Here is a 22,157-nt window from a genome sequence, read left to right as displayed (position 1 = left end):
AATATAATAATATACGATTTAGCCTGCTCATTCAGCGAATTCAATGTTTACCCCTATAATATGGGTATTACCTATATTTTAAGAGGTTTTCGATTTAAGTATATTACACAGACGAGTGGGCAAACGCGTTTTCGCATTTCCCCCCCCCTCCCTCCAAACATCTGCACTGCGGGAAAACGGGAAATGACGGTAATCCAACCTGTATAATTTAAGTATATACATTTTATGGTCTGCTCTCGGCAGGACCATAGTCAAGTTTTTAGCGATATCCCTTTATCGCGAGCGGATATGGAAAATAACACTTTCGTTGGCCCACTTTACTCATAACGATATTAGCAATAACAACGAATGGACGTAATAAATGGTTATAGAACAATAAAATTACATGATATATATTTTTTAGATTAAAAAAAACTCAATTGTTTTTCTTCCTTTAAAGCTAAGAATTTCTACAAAAATAACCTTATCTGTGCTCATGTATTCATCTTGATGCGTCGTGACAATACGGCAAGACCAATATCCGTTTAGTTTATTAATAAAATATAATACGTGGTCATTACTATTGTGAGTGACAATTTGTCACCACTCTTATTTTTGATTACTTCATTGGTGGCCTTCCGGAAGTTTTTAATTGTTGTCAGTTTCTTATTTTGGCTGACAAAACAAAACTCTATTTTAATGTGAATTCTGTTGATATTTGTATTCATTTCTAGATAGATTCAATGCAATGGCTTTACGGTCGAATTTGGGTCTTTCATTGAGCATCTTTAAATGTCATAATATAATGACCTAGTCTGAATACGTATTCCTTTAGAATTTAATTATTTTATTGAAAACAGTTAACCTAACTTAACCTATAAACGTTAATTAATATTTGCTTGTCTGTTATAATAAATATACCATAATGACTTATAAAAAGTTGATAAATCAATGTTTAGATAATTTATATTTTTATGATGCTTGTATTTACGTTACACAAATATACGTACGCATAAGTTACGGGGGAAAAATTCAAGTGGGGAGTTGTCACTCACCCACAACAACCTCCCCACCCCCACTCCTGAATACACTCATCATGATAGACTATTCGGTATAGGTATATAATATAATGGGTAGTTAACGGAATGTCCCATTTATTTGACGATAAAAAGAAGCTCCGACGACAAACCTTTCCCGATTACATGGTTAACAATTATTATTATTGTATACGCACCATATAATAATATATTATTATTATTATTATTATTAGGACGATGAAACCCGAGACGTTTGTGTATATATGTATAAGACCGACGCCTGCAGTAAACACGGTTGATTGGCGTCGTTTTGTCTATATGTACATACGCGATGAGAACCGTTCGATGTGATTTCCGTTTCGAATATTTTATGATTTTCTTTTTTCCAATGCCGCACTGTGTATGAGGTGTGCCGACCAAGCAATACCGCGTGGTTACATTATACCCGATGATGACATGCCGCTGCCGCCGTTCGGAGCATATAAGATGAGCATATAAGACTTACGTTTGATATACTATACTAATATGTATACATATTATATTGTTTATATTAATTATTTCGTCGACTTTCACGGACCGATCTTGTTGACCGCCTCCCGCTTTTCTCCGCAGACATTCAAAAACATTAGTATTATTGTAATTATTTTTTTTTAGAGTTGGCCGCGCCGTTAGCTTTATGCGCTTACGATGACAAACTCATTTTCGAACTCGAACGGCGTTCGACCGCAGCGAGCCCGCGCCTAAACCTAATTATAGTTATTATTATTTCCGTCTCTTTTTGTACGCAGTTGACGTTTACATAGTATCATTAAGTCTCGACAAACGCGTCGCTTACGATGTATACAATACGATGTTGAATATATATTATATATATACATGACTGGTACAACAGCCGTCAAACTTGTAAAGCGCAACGAAGGTTTTTTCTTCGCACCTCGCGGTCGTAACTATAACGGCGTTCATCGGTATGCTGTACGTGATATATTTTGATATCATTCATTAAAGCACAGCGATTGACATTTAATACGCAAACAACTCGTGACCCGTGTGCTTTTGACTGCAAAGTGCAAACATTCAACAATTAATCTGACACGCCTATATATATATATATACCATTATATACCTGCAGCGTACCACTGTAACAGTGTTATACTATGCAACCATAATAATATTATAATACCATACATTTTACATCTGGCTGTTGATAATCATAATGCTTTTAAGTCCGGAGAAACATGATACAAAAACACGCATGCGCACGCACACACGGTTTTATGCGACCGCGGGCTTAATGAAAACCGTGTGGTTTTGACGACAAAACGCGTGTATATTATTATAATCGTGGTCGAGCTTGTTGTTTTTTCGTTCCCTCGTTAAATTCGCAGAACAAAAACCAATTTTCGCGAGATGTCCGCATTTTCAGAGTTGACGTTTATTCTAAATATTACGCGTGCCTATATATACATATACTGTTATAGGTGCATATATTATATTAGGTACCTATATCGAACGTGTTTTCTAGTAAACGCGAAACCTTTTCCGTCGTCCTGCCGTGGTGTAAGATAATAACAATAATGATATATTCGAATCGATCCAAAAGCGTTCGAGAAAACTTAAGAGAGAGAGGAGAGAGGGGACGGGGTGAGAGAGAAAGATGCTTTTCGACTAGCTTTCAGTTGTTAGTTTACGTTCGCTGCTGACGAACACGTCCTGCAGATGATGATGATCTAAATCGGTATATCATAATAATATATAAATTGTACATATTCACTGCGACTGCGCGGAGGCGACCATATGACGACGACGACGACGATAATAATAATATTATGGTATAGCAGTGATGGTGCATTATCGAACTATTTAAGAGTTGCCGCGGTGGTCACATCGCCGCCGCACATTGTTATTACTTATTTTACATCCATCACGACGCGACGTGTATAACAGTATAGCTGCAAAAGTCGTAAAAATATATTATATTACGTACCGAATTTTATTGTTATTTTAATTTATTATGTTGTCTAACGCGCGTGTATATGGTTAATAGAGAACGCGCAATCTTGGTAGTCTCACATGTACCGTGGTACAGCTGACATTTATACGTTAGGCATAAACGATATTTTATTGTTGAAATCCTATTTTATATTATAGTGAACAATATTGACCAAACTTAACAGTGAGTCTTTGCTTAACCATACAATGAACGTTATACATAATATATCAGTGGTGGCCACAACGAAGCTCGCGAGCCGCATGCGCCTCTCGAGTGAGTCTCGTGTGGCTCTTGACACCAAGCTTAGTGTAAAATTAATTCATATAATATAAAAAAAAAACACTTCTCAAAAGTAAAATCCCATTTATTAATATGTACCTACCTGAACAATAATACTCTGTAGTGTAAAAAATGAATATTCCTTTGTTTGTTATAAAATTAAAAATGTGTTTTTATTTTATAAACATACCTACCTATCTTAACAATGTGGCTTTCTTCGAAATAGCTTCATGTATTCGTGGCTCCCAAAATTAAGGTTTGTGGCCAACCCTGTGATATATATATATAGGTCATCTCGTGAATTTTCATCAATATTTTAATTTTAAATCTATAGTTGCTCTATGAGGTGGGACAATACTATATTATCTCTAGACTCTGTGTCTGATCACAGCTCAGCAGTGCATTATAATGTCCATGAACATGGGCTCTCTTCACGTTTGCACCGTGTCGAGATAGATGATGGTTTTCGGTTACCTACTGCATCTATACTTGGTTATTCTCTTATTCTGTCACTGAACAATATATTTATACTAAACGGGCTGCATCACTGTGCCATGTCAGCATGTGACTATCAATATGTTAATTATTGGTCTATGGTAATATCAAACAGACAACAACACAAAATAAGCTTCGGGCTTAGCCGAACGCAGATTTTCTATGCATTATAATATTATGATAATATCCGTAGACGTATATGTACAAAACACATGCGGTTTCGGCGTCCTCTTGAGTTATAACTCTCTATAAAAGTAAAACCGTAAACTACGGACCAGACCCAATCCCGACGGGGGCGGCTCATGGCATCGCACACACACACACACACACACACACACACACACACACACGTGTTGACCATGTTTTCGCCCGGCAGGAGTCTGCAGCCGGCAGCCGTGCCGATCGGTTCGGTTCGGTTACCCACTCGCGGGCCCCACACGCCCACGGTGCTTACAACCGCTGCCGATGTTTTCAGTGCGGACCGTCCCTCTCGAACGTCAATACATGTCTTCCGGTCTTCGACCGCTCATTGCACGACTGTTGAACCGCTGTCGCTCACCTCAGGGTATTGTATATTACACCTGTACGAAGTGTCGAAAAATAAATTTTACACTGTAATACTGTTATACCACTGAGGTGACTTTATTATTTAGCGTCTATGGAGCTCCAACAAATTCAGTCCCCGATAATCACAGTACGCGCGACCATTCGATAATAAATAATATAATATTGTGGACTATAATTATTTAATATGCCGCCGACTCGTTCGACGGTTTAGTTCGCTGGGCGACGACGAAGACGAACGCCATGACATAATAGTGGTTGATACAAAACCCGTACTTATCACCACAGTCATCGTCTTCGTCGTCGCCGTCGACGAAAAATACTATCATCCGTTTTGTTACCAAATGTTTATAATATTATCATCATCTCCACAACAGGTGTTATCTCTGGGCGCGGATATACTGCCCGAGTACAAGCTCCAGTCTCCCAAGATCCACAAGTGGACGATACTGCACTACAGTCCGTTCAAGGCGGTATGGGATTGGATCATTCTGTTGCTGGTCATCTACACCGCCATATTCACGCCGTATTTCGCGGCTTTCCTGCTGAACGAACCTCACTTCAAAGGTCCTCGGCCGCTAAGGTTCAGCTTCGAAGACCCGCTGGTGGTGGTCGATTTTTTCGGTGAGTTTTCTGCGTCCGAGTTTCCCCACGCCCGTCGCGCGGTTCCCGTCATGACGGTTTAAGCAATACCCAATAATAATTGTAATATCATTAATAATTATTATCGTATACCTATTATATCCGTATACAATAAACGTAGTATAGTATCGTTTTTTGTTTTTGTTTTTTATGTTATGTAATGCGTAGGTGAAGGTAGTGATCTTGATTATAATAATAATATATTATATATAGTATTATACACCTACCACTCTGTTATAGTGTTATATTGTCCGCGGGCCACTGCGTAATTTTATCGAACAATAACAATAATTTTAATATTGTTTCCTGTCATCGTCTCCTCCGCGTACCTACGCCACAGATCGATTATTTCATTACAAATTCGTGGAAATACACAAGCATATCATACACACCCAGCCAAACGCCTACAATAATTATTATTATAATAATATGACGATTTTCTTCGATTCGGTTTCTGTTATCTACCGTGTATTATTACTATTGCGTACACGTACATAACGATGCCTTCCGTTTTCAGTGGATATAACGTTCATAATAGACATCGCCATTAACTTCCGTACCACTTACGTGAATAAGAACGACGAGGTGGTGTCGGCGCCCAGCAAGATTGCGTTGAATTATTTCCGCGGATGGTTCCTGATCGATTTAGTTGCCGCCATACCTTTCGACCTCTTGATCGCTGGGTCTTCGGCCGAGACGGACGAGGTACGGTCTTTATTTACTCACTGTAATATTATTATAATATTATTGTTAATCATATACATATACATGCTGTGGACGCCCACATCCGCGCGCAAAAGTGTCTAATCTCTTTCTAGATAATAATATTTTTAACTACCTTCGTGTACATTATGAGAAATAAACAAATGGATGACGTACTAGGTATAACTAGGATTAGGATGTTAACGACATTAAAAGCTCTAAAAAAAAAAAAATCGTGCAAATTTTACCGATAAATATCAAATAATGCACTTTGAACAATAAAAATATATTCGGTGTGATGCAATGCGTTGAAAAATTGTATTCTTTATTATTCATTCGAAGCGCATACTTTGAATTATTTATCTACAGAAACTATGCGCGTTTCGTGTTTACGCATTTGCGAGCGCGTTACGACACCAACAATAATACCTTGTAATCCGTATAGGCAATAACCAAATGATAGGTAAAATATGTCTGTAAAATATATACAATGACACATTTGTGTAGCGTTATAACGGTTCGCTCGTAAACGTGTACATTATTGTAAATGTAATAATAAATAAACAAACAACGATTAGTTTAAACATTTCCTTTTCTTATTCACTCTCTGTCCCGTTCGACTACATTCTGAGACCGGCCATCTTTAAATGTTATTTTTAAAAATATGCAAAATTTAATAGAAATCAATTAAACCCCCTACGTCGCACCGATCGAGTTTTTAATTTGATCTGAAACATTGACGGCTAAAATAAAACATATGTAAAAAGTCATAAACATCCTAATCCCGGTTATAACAAACATTAGAAAATATATGATTTTTTTTTGTCCGTAAAATGTTGGAATATTTACGTATTATATAGTTTATAGGGTAGGTACACACTTACATTATAATAATATATGATGATGAGTGATGGACCCGATTTCGTATACCGTGCTCAGTTATTGAGATGAATATCGTAAATAGCCTTTTCGAGATAATATCAATTCATGCATGACAATAATTTATTAAAATGTATACAACCCTTGGAGTTTTTGTAGTGTATTTTGGATTTTACTCGTACGGTTAGTCTACACGTGATTTGTATCATCCATTTGTTTATCACTCGTACGTTTTTATATCATTAATATAAGAAAAAAATACAACTCAAATAGAAAAATCCGTATTATAATTAAATATATATATTTAAAAAAAATATGTACTCTTGATATTAAAGATGAAATGGTCACCATTTCAGACATAATACATCAATACATGCGGCTCGCGGTGAAAAATATAAATTATGTTTTTCAATTTTACATAATTTTATAGAGTATTTTTTTTTCTTAGCGAATAATTAGACCATAATATACTTTATCATTATTATATAGTCGTTAGATTGTGTGTTTCTAATTTGATAATCATTAAAGGTAATATAAATAATGTTTTGTAGTATATTATATTATTATACATTTATTATATCACAATAAATGTGGTTTTTAAGTGACGAATTATTATATATTAAATTAGGAGTACACCGCAGCGTGGCTGTGTTTATTTATATTTATTATATCACCCTTAACATTAGTTTGATAATCGTTTCAGTTGACTCAGGAAACACAGAAGCCCGAAGAGGTTTGTTTTATCGGACAAAAATATTTAGCGTAGTAGTAGGTCTTAGAACGGACGACGTAGACATTAAATTGTGTGATAATAATATTTGTTATTATTATTATTATTTTATGAACGTAGTATTTTGTATATATTCTTATATTATTATAAAAACACCATAAAATAAGTAGCTTCTTAGTTTTGGTAGCGTCGCGGTAATTTCGTGTTTAGTATATGATGTTACCTATCACCTTTTTCATTATTATCACGTATTTAGTATCTAATATATTATAATATTAATACACATTTTTTCAGTATAACAATGATATTATGCATAATAGCCTGTACCAGACAGTGACGGTGGACGAGTTTAGTTTTTGTTTCGTCTCATCATCGTCACTGCCGGATAATCCGTTTAACGTAAGATGCTCATTAGAATAATATAATATTCAGTAAACACTAAAGTTTCTTGAAAATATTTCTTTGACATAATTTTAAATCATAACAAAACAACATTTTTGAAAAAAAGTTATATTTTTACTATTTTTAAGTCTTTTATTCCTTTAGATGACAACATAAGATTTTATCTTTTTATATTATATCGTAACAAAATATTATTTATGTATATAGATATATTTTAACTTACAAAATGATACAAACACAGGTCAAATTTCGGATAAGTATCTATTTTATTCATTGTGACTTTAAATGCATAAGACTTGTAAAACTATACTCGTCAAAAATTTGATTTTTATATTATATCTAATTAGGCACTCCAAAAAAAATAAAAATAAATATATATATATATATTCTGCTTTTGAATTATAAATCGAAAATTCACGTTGTCATTAAACAAAATAAAAAACATAAATATAAATTTTTTTTTTAAGAAAAATGTTGTTAGTATATGATATTATTGCAACTATTTTGATATCACGGAAAAAATCTTTGATAGTTTTCGAACTGATTATTTTCTCACGTTAATCGGATCACCCGTTATAGTGCGGTATATTAGCGATCATCTGGCTTTTATTGGGAGTCGCGATTTCGCCAACCGCAATAATTGTACTATTTGCGGCGACGATAAAAACTTAGCGTGCCGCCAGCTGTGCAATATTATCAACACTAATAATAATAATGATGATAATAATAATAATAATTCACAACGATAGCATTATGACGACATAAAGACTGTAATAACACCCGATATCGCCCCGGTGGCGATTTGATACGGTTGCAGACAACGACGCTCATCGGTCTCCTGAAGACTGCCAGGCTGCTGAGGCTGGTCCGTGTGGCGCGGAAGATCGACAGGTATTCGGAATACGGTGCGGCCGTGTTGCTCCTGCTGATGGCCACGTTCGCGCTGATAGCCCATTGGCTGGCGTGCATATGGTACGCCATCGGCAACGCGGAGCGGCGTCACGTGGACAGCAAAGTGGGCTGGCTGGACATATTGGCCAACGACACGCACCAGTTTTACTCGCACAACAACACGGGTGGGCCGAGCATAAGGGTGAGTGATCAACGTGATTATGGATACCTACCTACCTACCGCGAACGTCACACGATTATCGTCCAGCGGAATGGTGTGTATGTGGGTCGTGTTTGTTTAAACCCGCGTTTTAAATTATGTAATAATAAGTATATTTGTTTTTTTTTTCTGATTCAAACGGAAAACAATATTTTTATTTTATGATTTGTATATTGTTCTATAATTTGTACCCAATCAGAATTCTAACATATACTTTAATTTTTTTTTCTATTTAAAATATCACTTAAAAATGTTTATGATTTTAATTTTGATTTCCACATATTTTACAAGACACCTTTAGTCGTCGTTCACTAGTTCCACAAAATTCATCATTACGCGTGACTGTGAACTGTGATACAGACTAACCTTACGAAATATAAATAATATATAAATAACTAATTATCTATAGATAAACTTATATTTAAAGACCTTATATATATATATATATATATATATATAGTTACTAATAGTTATAACCTAACCTCACTATTAGTTGTTAAATTTGATATTTAAATACATATATATATATTTTTTTTCAATTATAAATCGATTAACGTGCAATTAAATGTACACTATTCTAACGATGTAACGATTGTTATTTCGGATTCAATTTTTTTTTCGATTTCACTTTATATATGAGTTTTGATTATCGTTAAAAATTCGATAGAGCAGATGAATTTCGACGCTTTACAAGAATCGATTCTTAATTTAGTATAAAGCCGTGGTTTAAACATTTTTTTCGACCAAACACAGATTACAACTGCCCCGTACGACACCTGTTGATCGATATCATTGAATTAATTTTTTTTTTTTTCCAGTCGAGATACATCACAGCGCTATACTTCACGTTCAGCTCGCTAACTTCTGTGGGGTTTGGAAACGTAGCACCCAATACCGACGCGGAGAAAGCGTTCACCATATGCGTAATGCTCGTCGGATGTGAGTGAATATATAGATTGATGATGTGCGATGTGTTGGCCTCTCTAACGACGCTTGACATATACGAAAAAAAAATTGTTTTTGTCTTAAAATAGATTTTTTCCTTCTATTATTTTAGTTATCGTAAAAAAATAAAACCATGTTCTCGAATCGATTTGAAAAACGCGTATATACAGATCCTCACTTATTATATTCTATCATATAATATGTGGACATATTTTTATGAACGTGATTTAATTTGACTCGAGCATTCATTTAAAATAATTTTGTTAACACGGAAGTTATTTTCTTTCATTAGATATCAAAAAAAAAAAATTATCATTAATATGCAATTATTATTATTTTTATAGCGCTGATGTATGCCAGTATATTCGGTAATGTATCCGCAATTATTCAAAGGTTATACTCTGGAACTGCCAGATATCATACCCAAATGCTCAGAGTTCGAGAATTTATTAGATTTCATCAAATACCAAACCCCTTAAGGCAGAGGCTTGAAGAATATTTTCAAGTAATATTATAATCGATTTTTCCGAAATTTACACTCTAGAAATTATTTTTATATTTTAGCATGCTTGGACATACACTAATGGTATAGACATGAATAGTGTACTTAAGGGTTTCCCTGAATGTTTGCAAGCTGACATCTGTCTCCATCTAAACAGAAATTTATTGAAAAATTGTTCAGCTTTCAACGGTGCATCACCGGGATGTTTGAGGTGAATAACTTTAACACAATGAACTTACTATTTATTACCTACCTATTAAAACATTTTAAAATATGCTAATATGAATGTTTAGAGCATTATCTTTGAAATTCCGGACGACACATGCACCGCCTGGTGACACGTTAGTGCATCAAGGAGACGTGCTCACCTCTTTGTACTTCATATCACGTGGTTCCATTGAAATATTAAAAGACAATGTAGTAATGGCCATATTAAGTGAGCGTTTTTTACGTTAAATTCTGCTTAAAAATATTTTTACTGTAATTAAATCTATTTTAGGTAAAAACGATATATTTGGGGAAAATCCATGCAAACATGCTACTATCGGAAAATCGTGTTGCAACGTACGAGCATTGACCTACTGCGATCTCCACAAAATCGAAAGAAACGATTTGCTCGAAGTCTTAGATTTGTATCCAGAATTTTATCATTCATTTAAAGAAAATTTAGAGATAACATATTACATGAGAGATGTGAGTAAATACTTAAATAAGCACATTTACCATAACAAATTATAAAATAAATATTTGTCTTGGCACCTAGGAAACACAAGTAGGCGTGGATCCTAGAGCTGGCAGGTTTAGCGGAAAAATCAGGTCAAGATCTAGTTCACAAGAACCAATTGGAGGCACGGCCAACGTTGGTGCTACCAAAAAGTATTATCATAGCTTTCATCGAGGGGTATCTGAAAGTTGTATTGGCCCATCAGAGCCACTAAGAGATGATACAATTGAGAACGATAACGTTATGTCTGAGTTCAACAACAAGTAAGTCACATTCAATGTTTATTTATTTTTCATAAATATGTATAGAGTGTGTTATGAAAACATTGAAATAAATATTAACAGTGAGAAGTATGCTGAAGGTCATGGAATTTTAGAATTTTCTACTGATAAAGCTGGCCAAGATGTAACGCCGATGAATTTAAAATTCGATGACGAAGTAATACAGAATCGAGGGTCAACCTTAAATTCAATATCCGGTGAGTACATCCGTATATTTTTCTATTTAAATTTTATTTTGAATAAGTATTTTCTTTGTATTAATAACGAAAAGTATAAAATATAATAATACTTACAGATAATATATAGTCAATGATTAGACGAAGGACGGCAAAGCTGTTTTTAGAACCTTTTTCTCCTTCGATTGTATTGTTTTGATTAATTTTATTAATATAGCTTGTACGGTAAAGGTTAGCTGGGATAGTAACCTGAGCTTTGTTATGCGCTTTTTATCCAACAATTAATAGCGTTTCCTTTAAGGTAAATGATTATTATTCGTTGTTTTTCTTGTTTGGGTGGGTTCAGGCATGTTCAGCCAACTCAAACGTAGTGTGACCGACATTCGCTTGCATGGCCTATCGCAAAAACCACATGGCAGGGACGAGGAAAATGGGAAACCTGGTAAATAAATGGGATAAACATAATGTATACGCAGTATATTATATAAATATTATTTTTTATTTTTGTACCAACGTGAATTTCTGTTTTTACGCTCATACATAGGAACCTCTGGTGGTTTAAGGACATCGACATCCCATAAACACTTGTTCGCGTCTCAGTGTAACGAAAATCAACCACTTCTTGATCATCAGTTACCTAGTGAGAATTTGATTAATTCAATGTTGACACTAAAAACATTTCTCGACTGGGTGTGATCTTATAGTAAATTGTTTAGTTTCAGAGTCTTCTGTGTTGCATCAACATCACAAAGAGAACTGCAGCGAACACACCAGTGCACAAAACATGTCGGCAGCTGGTTTCAGTACGACTGCATCGTCACATTATGGGACCCCAACAGCCCAGAGCCCCTTACATTCCGCTTGTAAAGCACAAACCCCACCATTTCCCACTACATCTAGTAAATAATCTTGATTAATTACTATAATTATGACAAAAACTGAACACATAAAACACTCGAAAATCTATGTTAAAACTATAATATTTTTTTTTTTGCGTATATATATATTATATATTTATTGTATAATATATTAGTGAAATTAACATTGAACGCTGCAGGAGGTCATGTATATAAGTAAAATAACAGTATAAACTATACTCAGTCAAAAATAATAGTATAAACTTAGATATTAATATTAATCATTTTAAAAATTAAAAATGTACAATACATTCACCGTTGCAAATTTTTTATAACAGTAAGGAAACTGTTATACAGAGATATATACAATGAATTATAATTTACACAGTTTTTATCAGATTTTCTAACGTATAAATTAGTTACCTTAGGTACTTTCATTTTATTTTAAGTACTAAATATTAAATTTTATCAACTAGTGTCTGTGATCGCTGATAATACGACTGTGATAACGCCTCCATCACCGCAACATGTCATAACATGTTCGCAGTGTGGGCACTCCGATGTGCATTATCGTATAGACCGACTATCCAAGCAGCTCGATAACTTGGAACTGTCCGTCTCTAGTGATATCAAAACGATATTGCACATACTCAAGCATAAGAACGGCGATTTGTTGACAACCGAAGTGAGTGTTGAAAAATAATGTGCATATCGATGGATAAAATATTATCTATTGATATTTGCACCATGGTAGTATCTAATTAATTAAATATTAATTGCGTGTAATCAAAAAATTATAATACAATTTTTAGTCTCGGCCAGATGGATGTAGATTACGGCCGTCGCCTATAAAGAAGACATCGAGCATAAGCGATCACTTGCCTAGGCCCACGTTGGCAGTAAAATTTAGGTGAGGACAATAGATTATTAACTACACCTTTATAACAATAGACGTTATACTATAAGATACCAAAATTTAATATTTTTTATTGGATTTGATCGCTATCGTGTTATAGAAGCTCATCACAAGATGAAATGAAAAGCGATAGCCGGTGTCGACAGCAAGCGTCTCCAATACGGCAATCGTCGGATCCTCAAGCCACCATTCCAAGGCGGAGTTATTCCCAGCCTCACGACCTCTGTCAAGTATGACATTATTTTTGTTTCAAATGATAAAATAAAATAATACCTACTGCAAAGTACCTACCTTATTAGTTTGTATATACATTCTAATACGGCTGTTCAGATTAATAATTAGTTATTATAATATAATCTTCAAGATTTTTTAGTTAGGTATTAATATGTAGTGTTAAAAAACAGTATTTATTTGCACAAAATTTAATATTAATCAGTAAGATTGGCGAGTTATACCATACTTCAATAGAGGATGCAAAATAACCACGATCAAACGATAACATTTCGTTTTAATATATTTTACTTGGCGCCCAGGTATCTATCAGCTATTTAACTCTAAACAACATTAATGCGAATAGTTAAAATAACATAATTACGAAAAGCAAATTGAGTGCAGGGTATTTGATGATAAACATTTCTGATATTAAACGAAAATAATTTATAACAAAATTTAGATATAACGCCAAAAGCTGAAAAGGATTCTTTGAAAATCCATTATAATACGTCATATTTCAGGTATATTGTGGGAAAATAACAACATTATTGTACTACAATCAATAATGGTGTTTAAGATAAATCCTCGGGACAATGTAAATACTGCAATCACAATGTCAAAATGATTCATCTCATGGGTACTGACCGTGTGCTAATGAACGCCATTTTAAACAGCGTGAAATCAATGAGTTATTGAAATGCGAACAGATTTACTTATTGTACGCCATAAAAAGCTATACGGATGTAAATTAATAGATATAATGACATAAGAGTATCATGTTAAATTAACATCTACATAGGATAACATTTATAAAAAATAAAGTTAAAAACAAATAATAATAATGTTACAGCAATTTTATACTAAATTCCTATCATAATAATTACCCGATAAAACTAAGATATATGTTATTGAATCCCAAAAATTGAACTAAAAGAAATGCTTTCATATAATAAATTATGGTTCTTGAATTTGAATTTATTATATTTTTTTATTAAAAAAAACCGATAAAATATATTATTATACGTCATAATAGGGTCATGTTTTGAACATTTTTTCTTTCATTTTAAAATAAATAATTAACCATGTTTATCTAATATATTTTTTCCATAGTAATAATAATGTCAATAGAAAATAATACAATTTCACTTAATAAATATCAATTTTTTTTATTAGCGGTCAATTTAATTGCGGTTAAAAGCACTTGTATCAATAATATTTTTACAGTTGTTGTTTATTTAAGACATAAATTCTTTATATAGTATTTTTCTGTTACACAAATTATTTATTATTCATCTTGACATTAAATACCACAAGCTGAACAAAAAATGACAGACTAATTCGACCAATTTTACGACTTATTGAAAGCTACATAGTAATAATTATTAAATATTTATAGAATAGTTTATTTTTACATTATTTTAATCTTGAATTGAATGAAATAATTTAGACTACTGTTTTTATATTTCATGAAAAATTAATGAAATGCAAAGTACAGAAACTAAAGCATCGCACTCTTTCAATGAACTAAGTGTACTTGAAAAAGACAAGAGTTTTAGAAACGTGGTATTTTTTATGTGTCGTATATGCTTGAGTCATCAACATTTTTAAAAAGATCAAAAAATTATGCTATCGTATAATATAGTGACTGAATACGATAGAATATAAAACTACAAGCTTCTGTTTAATTTTATAAGTCGTAAAAATATGTAATCAAATAAAAGAATTACCTACCGTGCATTTTTATACAGTTGGAGTAGATACCTAATATATTCGATTGCGGCATCTTTTAATTTATTTTTACTGATTGTATTAAAACAACAAAATCTATATACACCTAACATTGTTATATTATCAATACGATTAAAATCAAACCCAATTTCGGCCAATGCATTTATTATTAAACACCAATATATATGTTGTGATTTGTGGTGGTAAAAATACAAAGACACGGCATGTGCGTTGAATAAAAACCATAACATTTTGATTCGCCGCGAGGTCGGCAAACTTTGTCTAAAGTAAAACAACTTTTATTACCCACAATAAAATCGTCATACGCTCCGTTAATGTTTGATTCGGCCATACAACTGTAACGTACCTACCTATATGCATCACAGGACGTATCGGATATTAAATAAAGTGCACACAACTATTTAGACCAGATTCCTTGGCAATATCTTGAAAACGTTCAATATCAGTATATTGATCGTGTTCACCGACCTGCAGCAGTATATTTTATTAGTTCATTTGTGCGTATTGTCTAGTCCAGTGGCCTTTAACCACGACGGGTAGTCATATGATGTGAGCTTCAAAATTGGGTCGCAATGCGTAACTATATACTTTCAATAATCAAAAACCGATTTAAATCTTAAACTTATGTACCTAGGTACGAAATTTAATATTAACTATTAAATATTGCAATTTGAATCTAATCGATTTCATTCCAATCCAACCTCAGTTGAATATATTACAGTAATAAACAATATTATGGTCTCAAACTCTCAAACGGTACATTAATTTATATCAACAAAATAAGTATTATTAGTGTATGACCTAGTTAGAATTGTGTGTTCACTTTGATTTATCCCGTCTAGTTGCCCGACAAGAGTTGTGAAAAAAAATATCACCAAAATGGGTCGCAAATCTGAAAAGGTTTAAACCACTGTAGGTCGATCTATATAATACTAAAGACTGTTTAATGACCGACCGCGATGACAACAATCCGGTGGACGTATAATATATTATCTTTGCTCGAAGTGAACTGTCTGGTAGTTTTATTATTTTCAGATGTCGACCCTAAAACGATTGCATCATAGTACATTAGTGCGAGTATACAACATCTGATATTGGTACTAAAAATATGCGTCAAGCATAGCTTTAGATGTAATATCCATATATTATAATTGTATGTACGTTTTTTAAAAGTCTGCACAAAAAATAAACATTTAAGTATATAATATTCTACATATTTTAATAATTGACTTTTAACTGACTTTTTTAATAAAATAAAATGTAACAAAAATATAATTTTTATAATTACATATATAGTTTATTAAAACTCGCATTTTGTTGCAGTTTATGCTTTTAAAGTGTTAAAAAAAATCCATTAATTTATTATTAAAAAGGTACTTCATAATAATAATACTATTTATGCATACGTTTAGCTCTATTAGTATCATCATAATTAATTTTATAAAATAATTGGACATTAAATACTACATTTTAACGGAATTGTAAAAACATGTAACATTAATTTCATTTCATTTTTATAGACCCAACAGAGTCGTTTTATAAGGGAAACGCCATCGGCTAACCTATTCGATGTATCCAAGTGAGTATCTATACTACTACAATATATAATAGATATGATACAAACGCATGAAATTTCGGAATGGAAAAAAAATTGATTTAAAACAATATTATTTTTAATAATACAAACTTAGGCTCTTAAATTATGCCAAGAGTTTTCCCATATTTGTATACATTATATTGGTGAATAGGACTTTTTTGTATTAGAACAACTAAGGAAATCAATATACTTTTCAATCTATGTAAATACAATGTAAAATATGAATATGTAGTTTTATTGTTATATAATATATTATATTTAAATCAACATACTATCTAGTTCAGTGGTTTTCAAACTTGGTGCCGCGAGTATCCTCAAGGTGTGCCGCGGTTTTTCCATAAATTACCTATTGCATTGAATTGCGATACAAGAAAATAAATGCTTTCAATAATAATATCTATAAAAGCATTGACTATTCTTTTGCCGTTCTGAACCTCTTATCTTTCTGAACGAGGGTGTTAAGCATTTACGAATATAAAAAATAAAAACGAGAAATATTAAATTCAGTGGAGGAAGAAATGCGGGTATAATAATATGTCTGTCAACTATTCGTCCAAGAATTAAAAATATTTGTAACGCCCAACAGGCACGCACCACGAATTAAATGTACCTATGTATAAACTACACTTTTTTTCGTAAATAAATTTAATAACTAATTACCACTACAATGTAATTATAATTAATAAATATATTTGTTAGTCCATCAATCACACATTTCTAATTAAATGTATATAAAATTGTAATTAATATATAACAATTTTGTCCATCTAAGGTTAGTGTGCCAGAAAATTTTTTTGAAATGTACCGTGTGCCGTGTATAATAAAAGTTTGAAAACCACTGATCTAGTTGAATAGTTGTTATTCGTACTTTTAACATTTTTAATGAAAATAACTACTAAAAATTAATTACGTCTTATAACATAATTGTTATATATTGCATATTTTGGTATTTTGAAATTAAATTAAATTTGTTATCTTATTGCATGAAGATAATACGTAAATTTCATTGGGATATATTATGTTATATGTATAATATATCATATCATTGTTATTTATATAGGGATAAACTTTAAAAATATGGATGACTAAAGAATTTCTCTTTCTCTCTCTCTCTCTCTTAGCACCTTTTTAAGGAAAATGTCACGCCTTTTAAGTAAAATGTCATGCAAAACATTAATCAAAAATATCCACAACAGTGGGTGATAACGCCCTCTATCACGTGTGCTTACGTCGTCGATACGATATTAATCAGACATAAAAATAATAAAAATTGGACATTATAATTTATATTAAAAAAAAAAAAAAAAAAAACGACTACTATAGTAGGTATTGTAATAATAAACGTTTTTTGTTCACATGATATATAGCATGACGACTGTAGCAGACGCCACACCTCCGGTAGCCAGTCTGAAACGACAACAGTTCGCCAGTTTGCGGTGTACGACTAGTTGTTCCAGCGACGAAGGCAACGTAATAGAGTTTACGCCACTGGCGCCACTAGCGCCACTAGCCAGGCTAGACTCGTTACACGAAATGGTACGCCATATTATTGTAAAATATCAAATTATTTCATATGTACGCACGTTCATACGTACGTATGTATGTACGTATTATTATTATTATTATTATTATTATTATTATACCGTAGAAATATAGACGGAACTTAGAATCCCGATCGAACTGCAGTACCCGTGTTTAGGTAATTTGGGGGAAGGGTTGAAAGGGACAGAGTTATGACATTATGAGTCTACTTTTCGACAATCGTGGAAATGTGTTTTTATTGGTTTTTCGTGTTTCGATTTCGTGCCCCGGTCGTGGCCTCCAGCTGATAATAATATTATATACACTACCACTACTCGATGCTGTCCGCGATACAATAATAAAACCAATAACGATGAATCGTTTACGGTCATTTGGTGAAAAAAAGCAGTTATCGATATAGCTTCGTAGAAACTCCCCCGTCCATCGTGCAGGTCGTGAAGTACGATTGGAGTGCGCTAACTCTAATAATATATAACACTTCAGCGGATTTTTTTAAACGTTTTCTCTTAAAAGGAAGTTGCATGGACGGATTTATTGTCTCCGTCTTACAATTAACGTGCAACATACCAAATGTACGAACAGTAAATCTCGTTTAGCTTCGTTAGCTTAAAAATTAAATTGAATCGGCCTATTACGAAACTTGATGAAAAGAACATTATTAGCTGTGTTTGTAGGTATGTGGGCTTTTTACATTAATTCAATTTCTAAGTGAGTCGTGAGCATTTTTTATTCAATTTAATATGTTACATACAAAAAACTTGTTAAAAAAAAAATGAACGATGGTAAGAACGAACATACAACCACAGATGATGTTCTAACCAAACCAACATCATCATAATGAGCCGATTCACGCTATATTTTAAGCTAATGAAGCTGAGCGTAAACTTCCTGTTACATAATTATTTGTATGATGGAGACAACGAATTCCGGTGTAGCGTCCTCTTTTAACCACGCAGTCTTTTGGTACTTTTTTTTACAATATTACGTTATATAAACTCTTACATAACTTATATTACCTATAATGGCGGTACGAAGCTCACACAAATAGTAAATCAATGTCAGCGCTTTGACACTACGTGACTTCTTTGAAATTGTATTAGATCTTTCTTAATGAAAATAATTTCATCATTACGTATTATTGCTACTCACGTGACAAAAAAGTTATTTTTACGTAAGTCTAAAACAATGGGTTTTAATTCACCAATTTTTTTTTTTTTTTTTAAAGGCTCGGTTCTATATATTAGATGAAATTGTTAATATATATATTGCATTATACACTTTTCGCAAAAAGCGGTATAAGACCGCCATACCTCGTTCATATTATATAATATACTGAACATTGAAACGTGCGCTTTATCCGCATCAAGATGGACATTTATCTTAATATATAACCAGTTGCGTTACATAAATCTCCTTATTTGTGTCTCTGATACTATACCATCACAATTCATTTAAATGTATTATAACCAATTTAACACACACATACACACCACCACCATCATTGGAAATTTCTGAAAACGCCACTGTCTAAATACTTACACTTACCTAATCAATAATCATTTGGCATATTATGACGACAAACGTTGCGCATCGAAAAGATATTATAGACGAATGTCTTCGTAATCATAATAATACACAGTGTTGAGTAGTATAACGTAACAAAAATTACAAATTACTGTAACGAAATTACTTTTGCAGTAAAGTTGTAGTGATTTCATTATAATATTTTATTTAAATTAACATAATCATATTTTCTGTGTTATCAAAATAAGTTATGAATGTAGAATGCGTATGAAAAAACTAGGATCCAGGATATTCAAGAAAAATTAAAATTCAATAATATGTATTTACGATTTTGAAAGTTATGGATAGGTACTAAATAATATTATAACAACTACACTATTAAAGATTCCAGGAATAATTATTTAATAATTTGTTTCGTGTATAACATAATATTAAGTCATTAACAATGTACCTTTTACTATTATTAGTCGTATGGACTAGTTTTATAATTCATTTAAAAAAAAATTAACGTTGTTTATAACGCCCTATTTTTTAAAGAAAAATTAAAATAACGTGGTAAAAAATAATGGTAACCAGGTTACCAGGTTAACATGGTTACCAGGGTTGGGTAACCTGAATATTATTTAATTTAAGTAAAAATATTTAATGTAAATATAGCAATTAATTTATGGTATTACCTACTTTTAAAAAGTAGTTTACTCAACCCTGATAATGCAAGACACACCCGTACAGATTAAGATTTGCCTCAAACAAATATTGTTTCATACTTACCATTTGATTTGTTTGTCTCACACAGGACACATCAGAGACGCATAGCCCTACGAACAGTACGACGGCCAGTCCAACGCACCAACAGCAAGGAACCGGCTTCTAGCGTCCACCCACACTCTGACGAGGGCGCGATCGTAATATTATATTCACGAGCTTGTTTTTGACTCATCATTTCAATTTTGTTTTCTTTATTATTTATTATTATTATTATTTTTTTTTTTACATAAATCACGAAAAGCTTTGCTCTCGAGTAAAATATACGTACATCCACCATGTTGACATTTTTATTCGTAAACACGTTTTTAAAGAAAAAAAAAATAATTAATCTATAGCGTTATTTTTGTTAAAACTTATCTACGGTTTTTATATACGCTGTAAAAAAAAAAAAAAGACGAATAATTTTTATAGGGGTTATAGAAGATCGAATTTCATTTTAGATAGACAAGCGTCGACGGGGAACTATACATAAAATTATATTATAAATTATAATATTATATTGTACTTGGTTTTTATTATGTAAACTACGAAATATTAAATTTTTATATTTTTAATTTTAGGCATAATTTAATTATTTTTATCAATAGCAATTTTTGAAACACACCTTGCTTTTTAGAAAGCCATTTGTACATTTTTTTTTTTTTTTTTGGTAAATAATTAATGTTCGTTCATTAATTACCTGTTCTATGTCATTGTCACCGATCCCGGCTTCAGTTATTATTTATCTGATACTCGATTATTTCGTTATTGCCTATCTGTGTACCTACTAAAACGATATTGTTTTAAAGCAGGCCGTGTTACTCATAAACGCATTAAATACCTTCTTCCCGTATATTTTATCGGTGTATTTCCCCATCATTTTTAGACTAAAAACCTCGCTTTTTATGTATCATTTTTCCGGTATATTTGTTGTGGTTCTACAATACTATGATACAATGCTAACAATTGTCTGTGCAATAATTATAATAACAATAATAATGATTGTTTATATCCACGTGCTCACGTTAATTATTGTAAAATTTTTACATTTTATATTTTATAAGTAAACAAATAATAATTATTATTAATGAACACCAATATTATTCCTGTTACTATTTGTTTACCACCATCAATATTTTATTTTATATCGTTTTGTTATTATAAACTATATATTATTAAAAACAATCAACTGTATTGTAGTTTTAAACAAACAAATTCCAAATTTGCAACGAGACGCAAAAAAAAAATTATATAATGACTGTTGTACCAACTATAATCAATCGAAATAAACTGTAGAAAAATACAACTTATTGATCCTAATTGAATAGGTTCATACAATCTTGAAACGTATGTAACGCAAGTACGTACAATTAATTTAAAAAAACTAAGAGTTTTCAAACATAAAACCTAAGATACAATGTTAGAATGAAAATGTAGTTCCTTGTTCAAATTATCAAGAAGGAATAATATTTATGATTTATTATATATAAAGTTAAAGTATACTATAATAATTTATTTAAATTATTAGGTATGAAGGTATAAGCCTATAAGCCAAAGAATTACGTTTTCGAATA

The 22,157-nt window shown here is 32.2% G+C and overlaps 1 protein-coding gene across 6 annotated transcripts in view; it reads left to right on the top strand.

The window, feature by feature from the left end:
* sei (potassium voltage-gated channel seizure) overlaps positions 1 to 21,768 on the top strand; it is a 136,106-nt gene extending 114,338 nt beyond the window's left edge. For 4 of the 6 annotated variants that reach the window (XM_089228280.1, XM_089228283.1, XM_089228279.1 and 1 more), the window contains 20 exons: positions 4,722 to 4,968; positions 5,504 to 5,691; positions 7,271 to 7,300; positions 8,517 to 8,792; positions 9,629 to 9,749; positions 10,100 to 10,260; positions 10,320 to 10,468; positions 10,551 to 10,693; positions 10,757 to 10,950; positions 11,021 to 11,244; positions 11,326 to 11,459; positions 11,785 to 11,880; positions 11,983 to 12,078; positions 12,155 to 12,337; positions 12,772 to 12,980; positions 13,108 to 13,205; positions 13,312 to 13,441; positions 16,694 to 16,752; positions 18,138 to 18,306; positions 20,633 to 21,768. In XM_089228280.1, coding sequence (XP_089084406.1) covers positions 4,722 to 4,968; positions 5,504 to 5,691; positions 7,271 to 7,300; positions 8,517 to 8,792; positions 9,629 to 9,749; positions 10,100 to 10,260; positions 10,320 to 10,468; positions 10,551 to 10,693; positions 10,757 to 10,950; positions 11,021 to 11,244; positions 11,326 to 11,459; positions 11,785 to 11,880; positions 11,983 to 12,078; positions 12,155 to 12,337; positions 12,772 to 12,980; positions 13,108 to 13,205; positions 13,312 to 13,441; positions 16,694 to 16,752; positions 18,138 to 18,306; positions 20,633 to 20,710 — 2,985 coding nt within the window. In that variant the 3' untranslated portion in view covers positions 20,711 to 21,768. The remainder of the gene's footprint in view (positions 1 to 4,721; positions 4,969 to 5,503; positions 5,692 to 7,270; positions 7,301 to 8,516; positions 8,793 to 9,628; positions 9,750 to 10,099; positions 10,261 to 10,319; positions 10,469 to 10,550; positions 10,694 to 10,756; positions 10,951 to 11,020; positions 11,245 to 11,325; positions 11,460 to 11,784; positions 11,881 to 11,982; positions 12,079 to 12,154; positions 12,338 to 12,771; positions 12,981 to 13,107; positions 13,206 to 13,311; positions 13,442 to 16,693; positions 16,753 to 18,137; positions 18,307 to 20,632) is intronic. The other 2 variants (XM_089228282.1, XM_089228284.1) reach the window with 2 other exon arrangements.
* Positions 21,769 to 22,157: the final 389 nt, after the last annotated feature.

Source organism: Diuraphis noxia, unplaced genomic scaffold (genome assembly GCF_037042655.1).
Source record: "Diuraphis noxia isolate RWA-SAM2 unplaced genomic scaffold, SU_Dnox_SAM2 contig0005, whole genome shotgun sequence".
In the NCBI taxonomy this organism is placed as follows: Eukaryota; Metazoa; Arthropoda; class Insecta; order Hemiptera; family Aphididae; genus Diuraphis; species Diuraphis noxia.
Note: the sequence above shows the minus strand (reverse complement) of the source record. Positions and strands in the feature narration are given on the sequence as shown.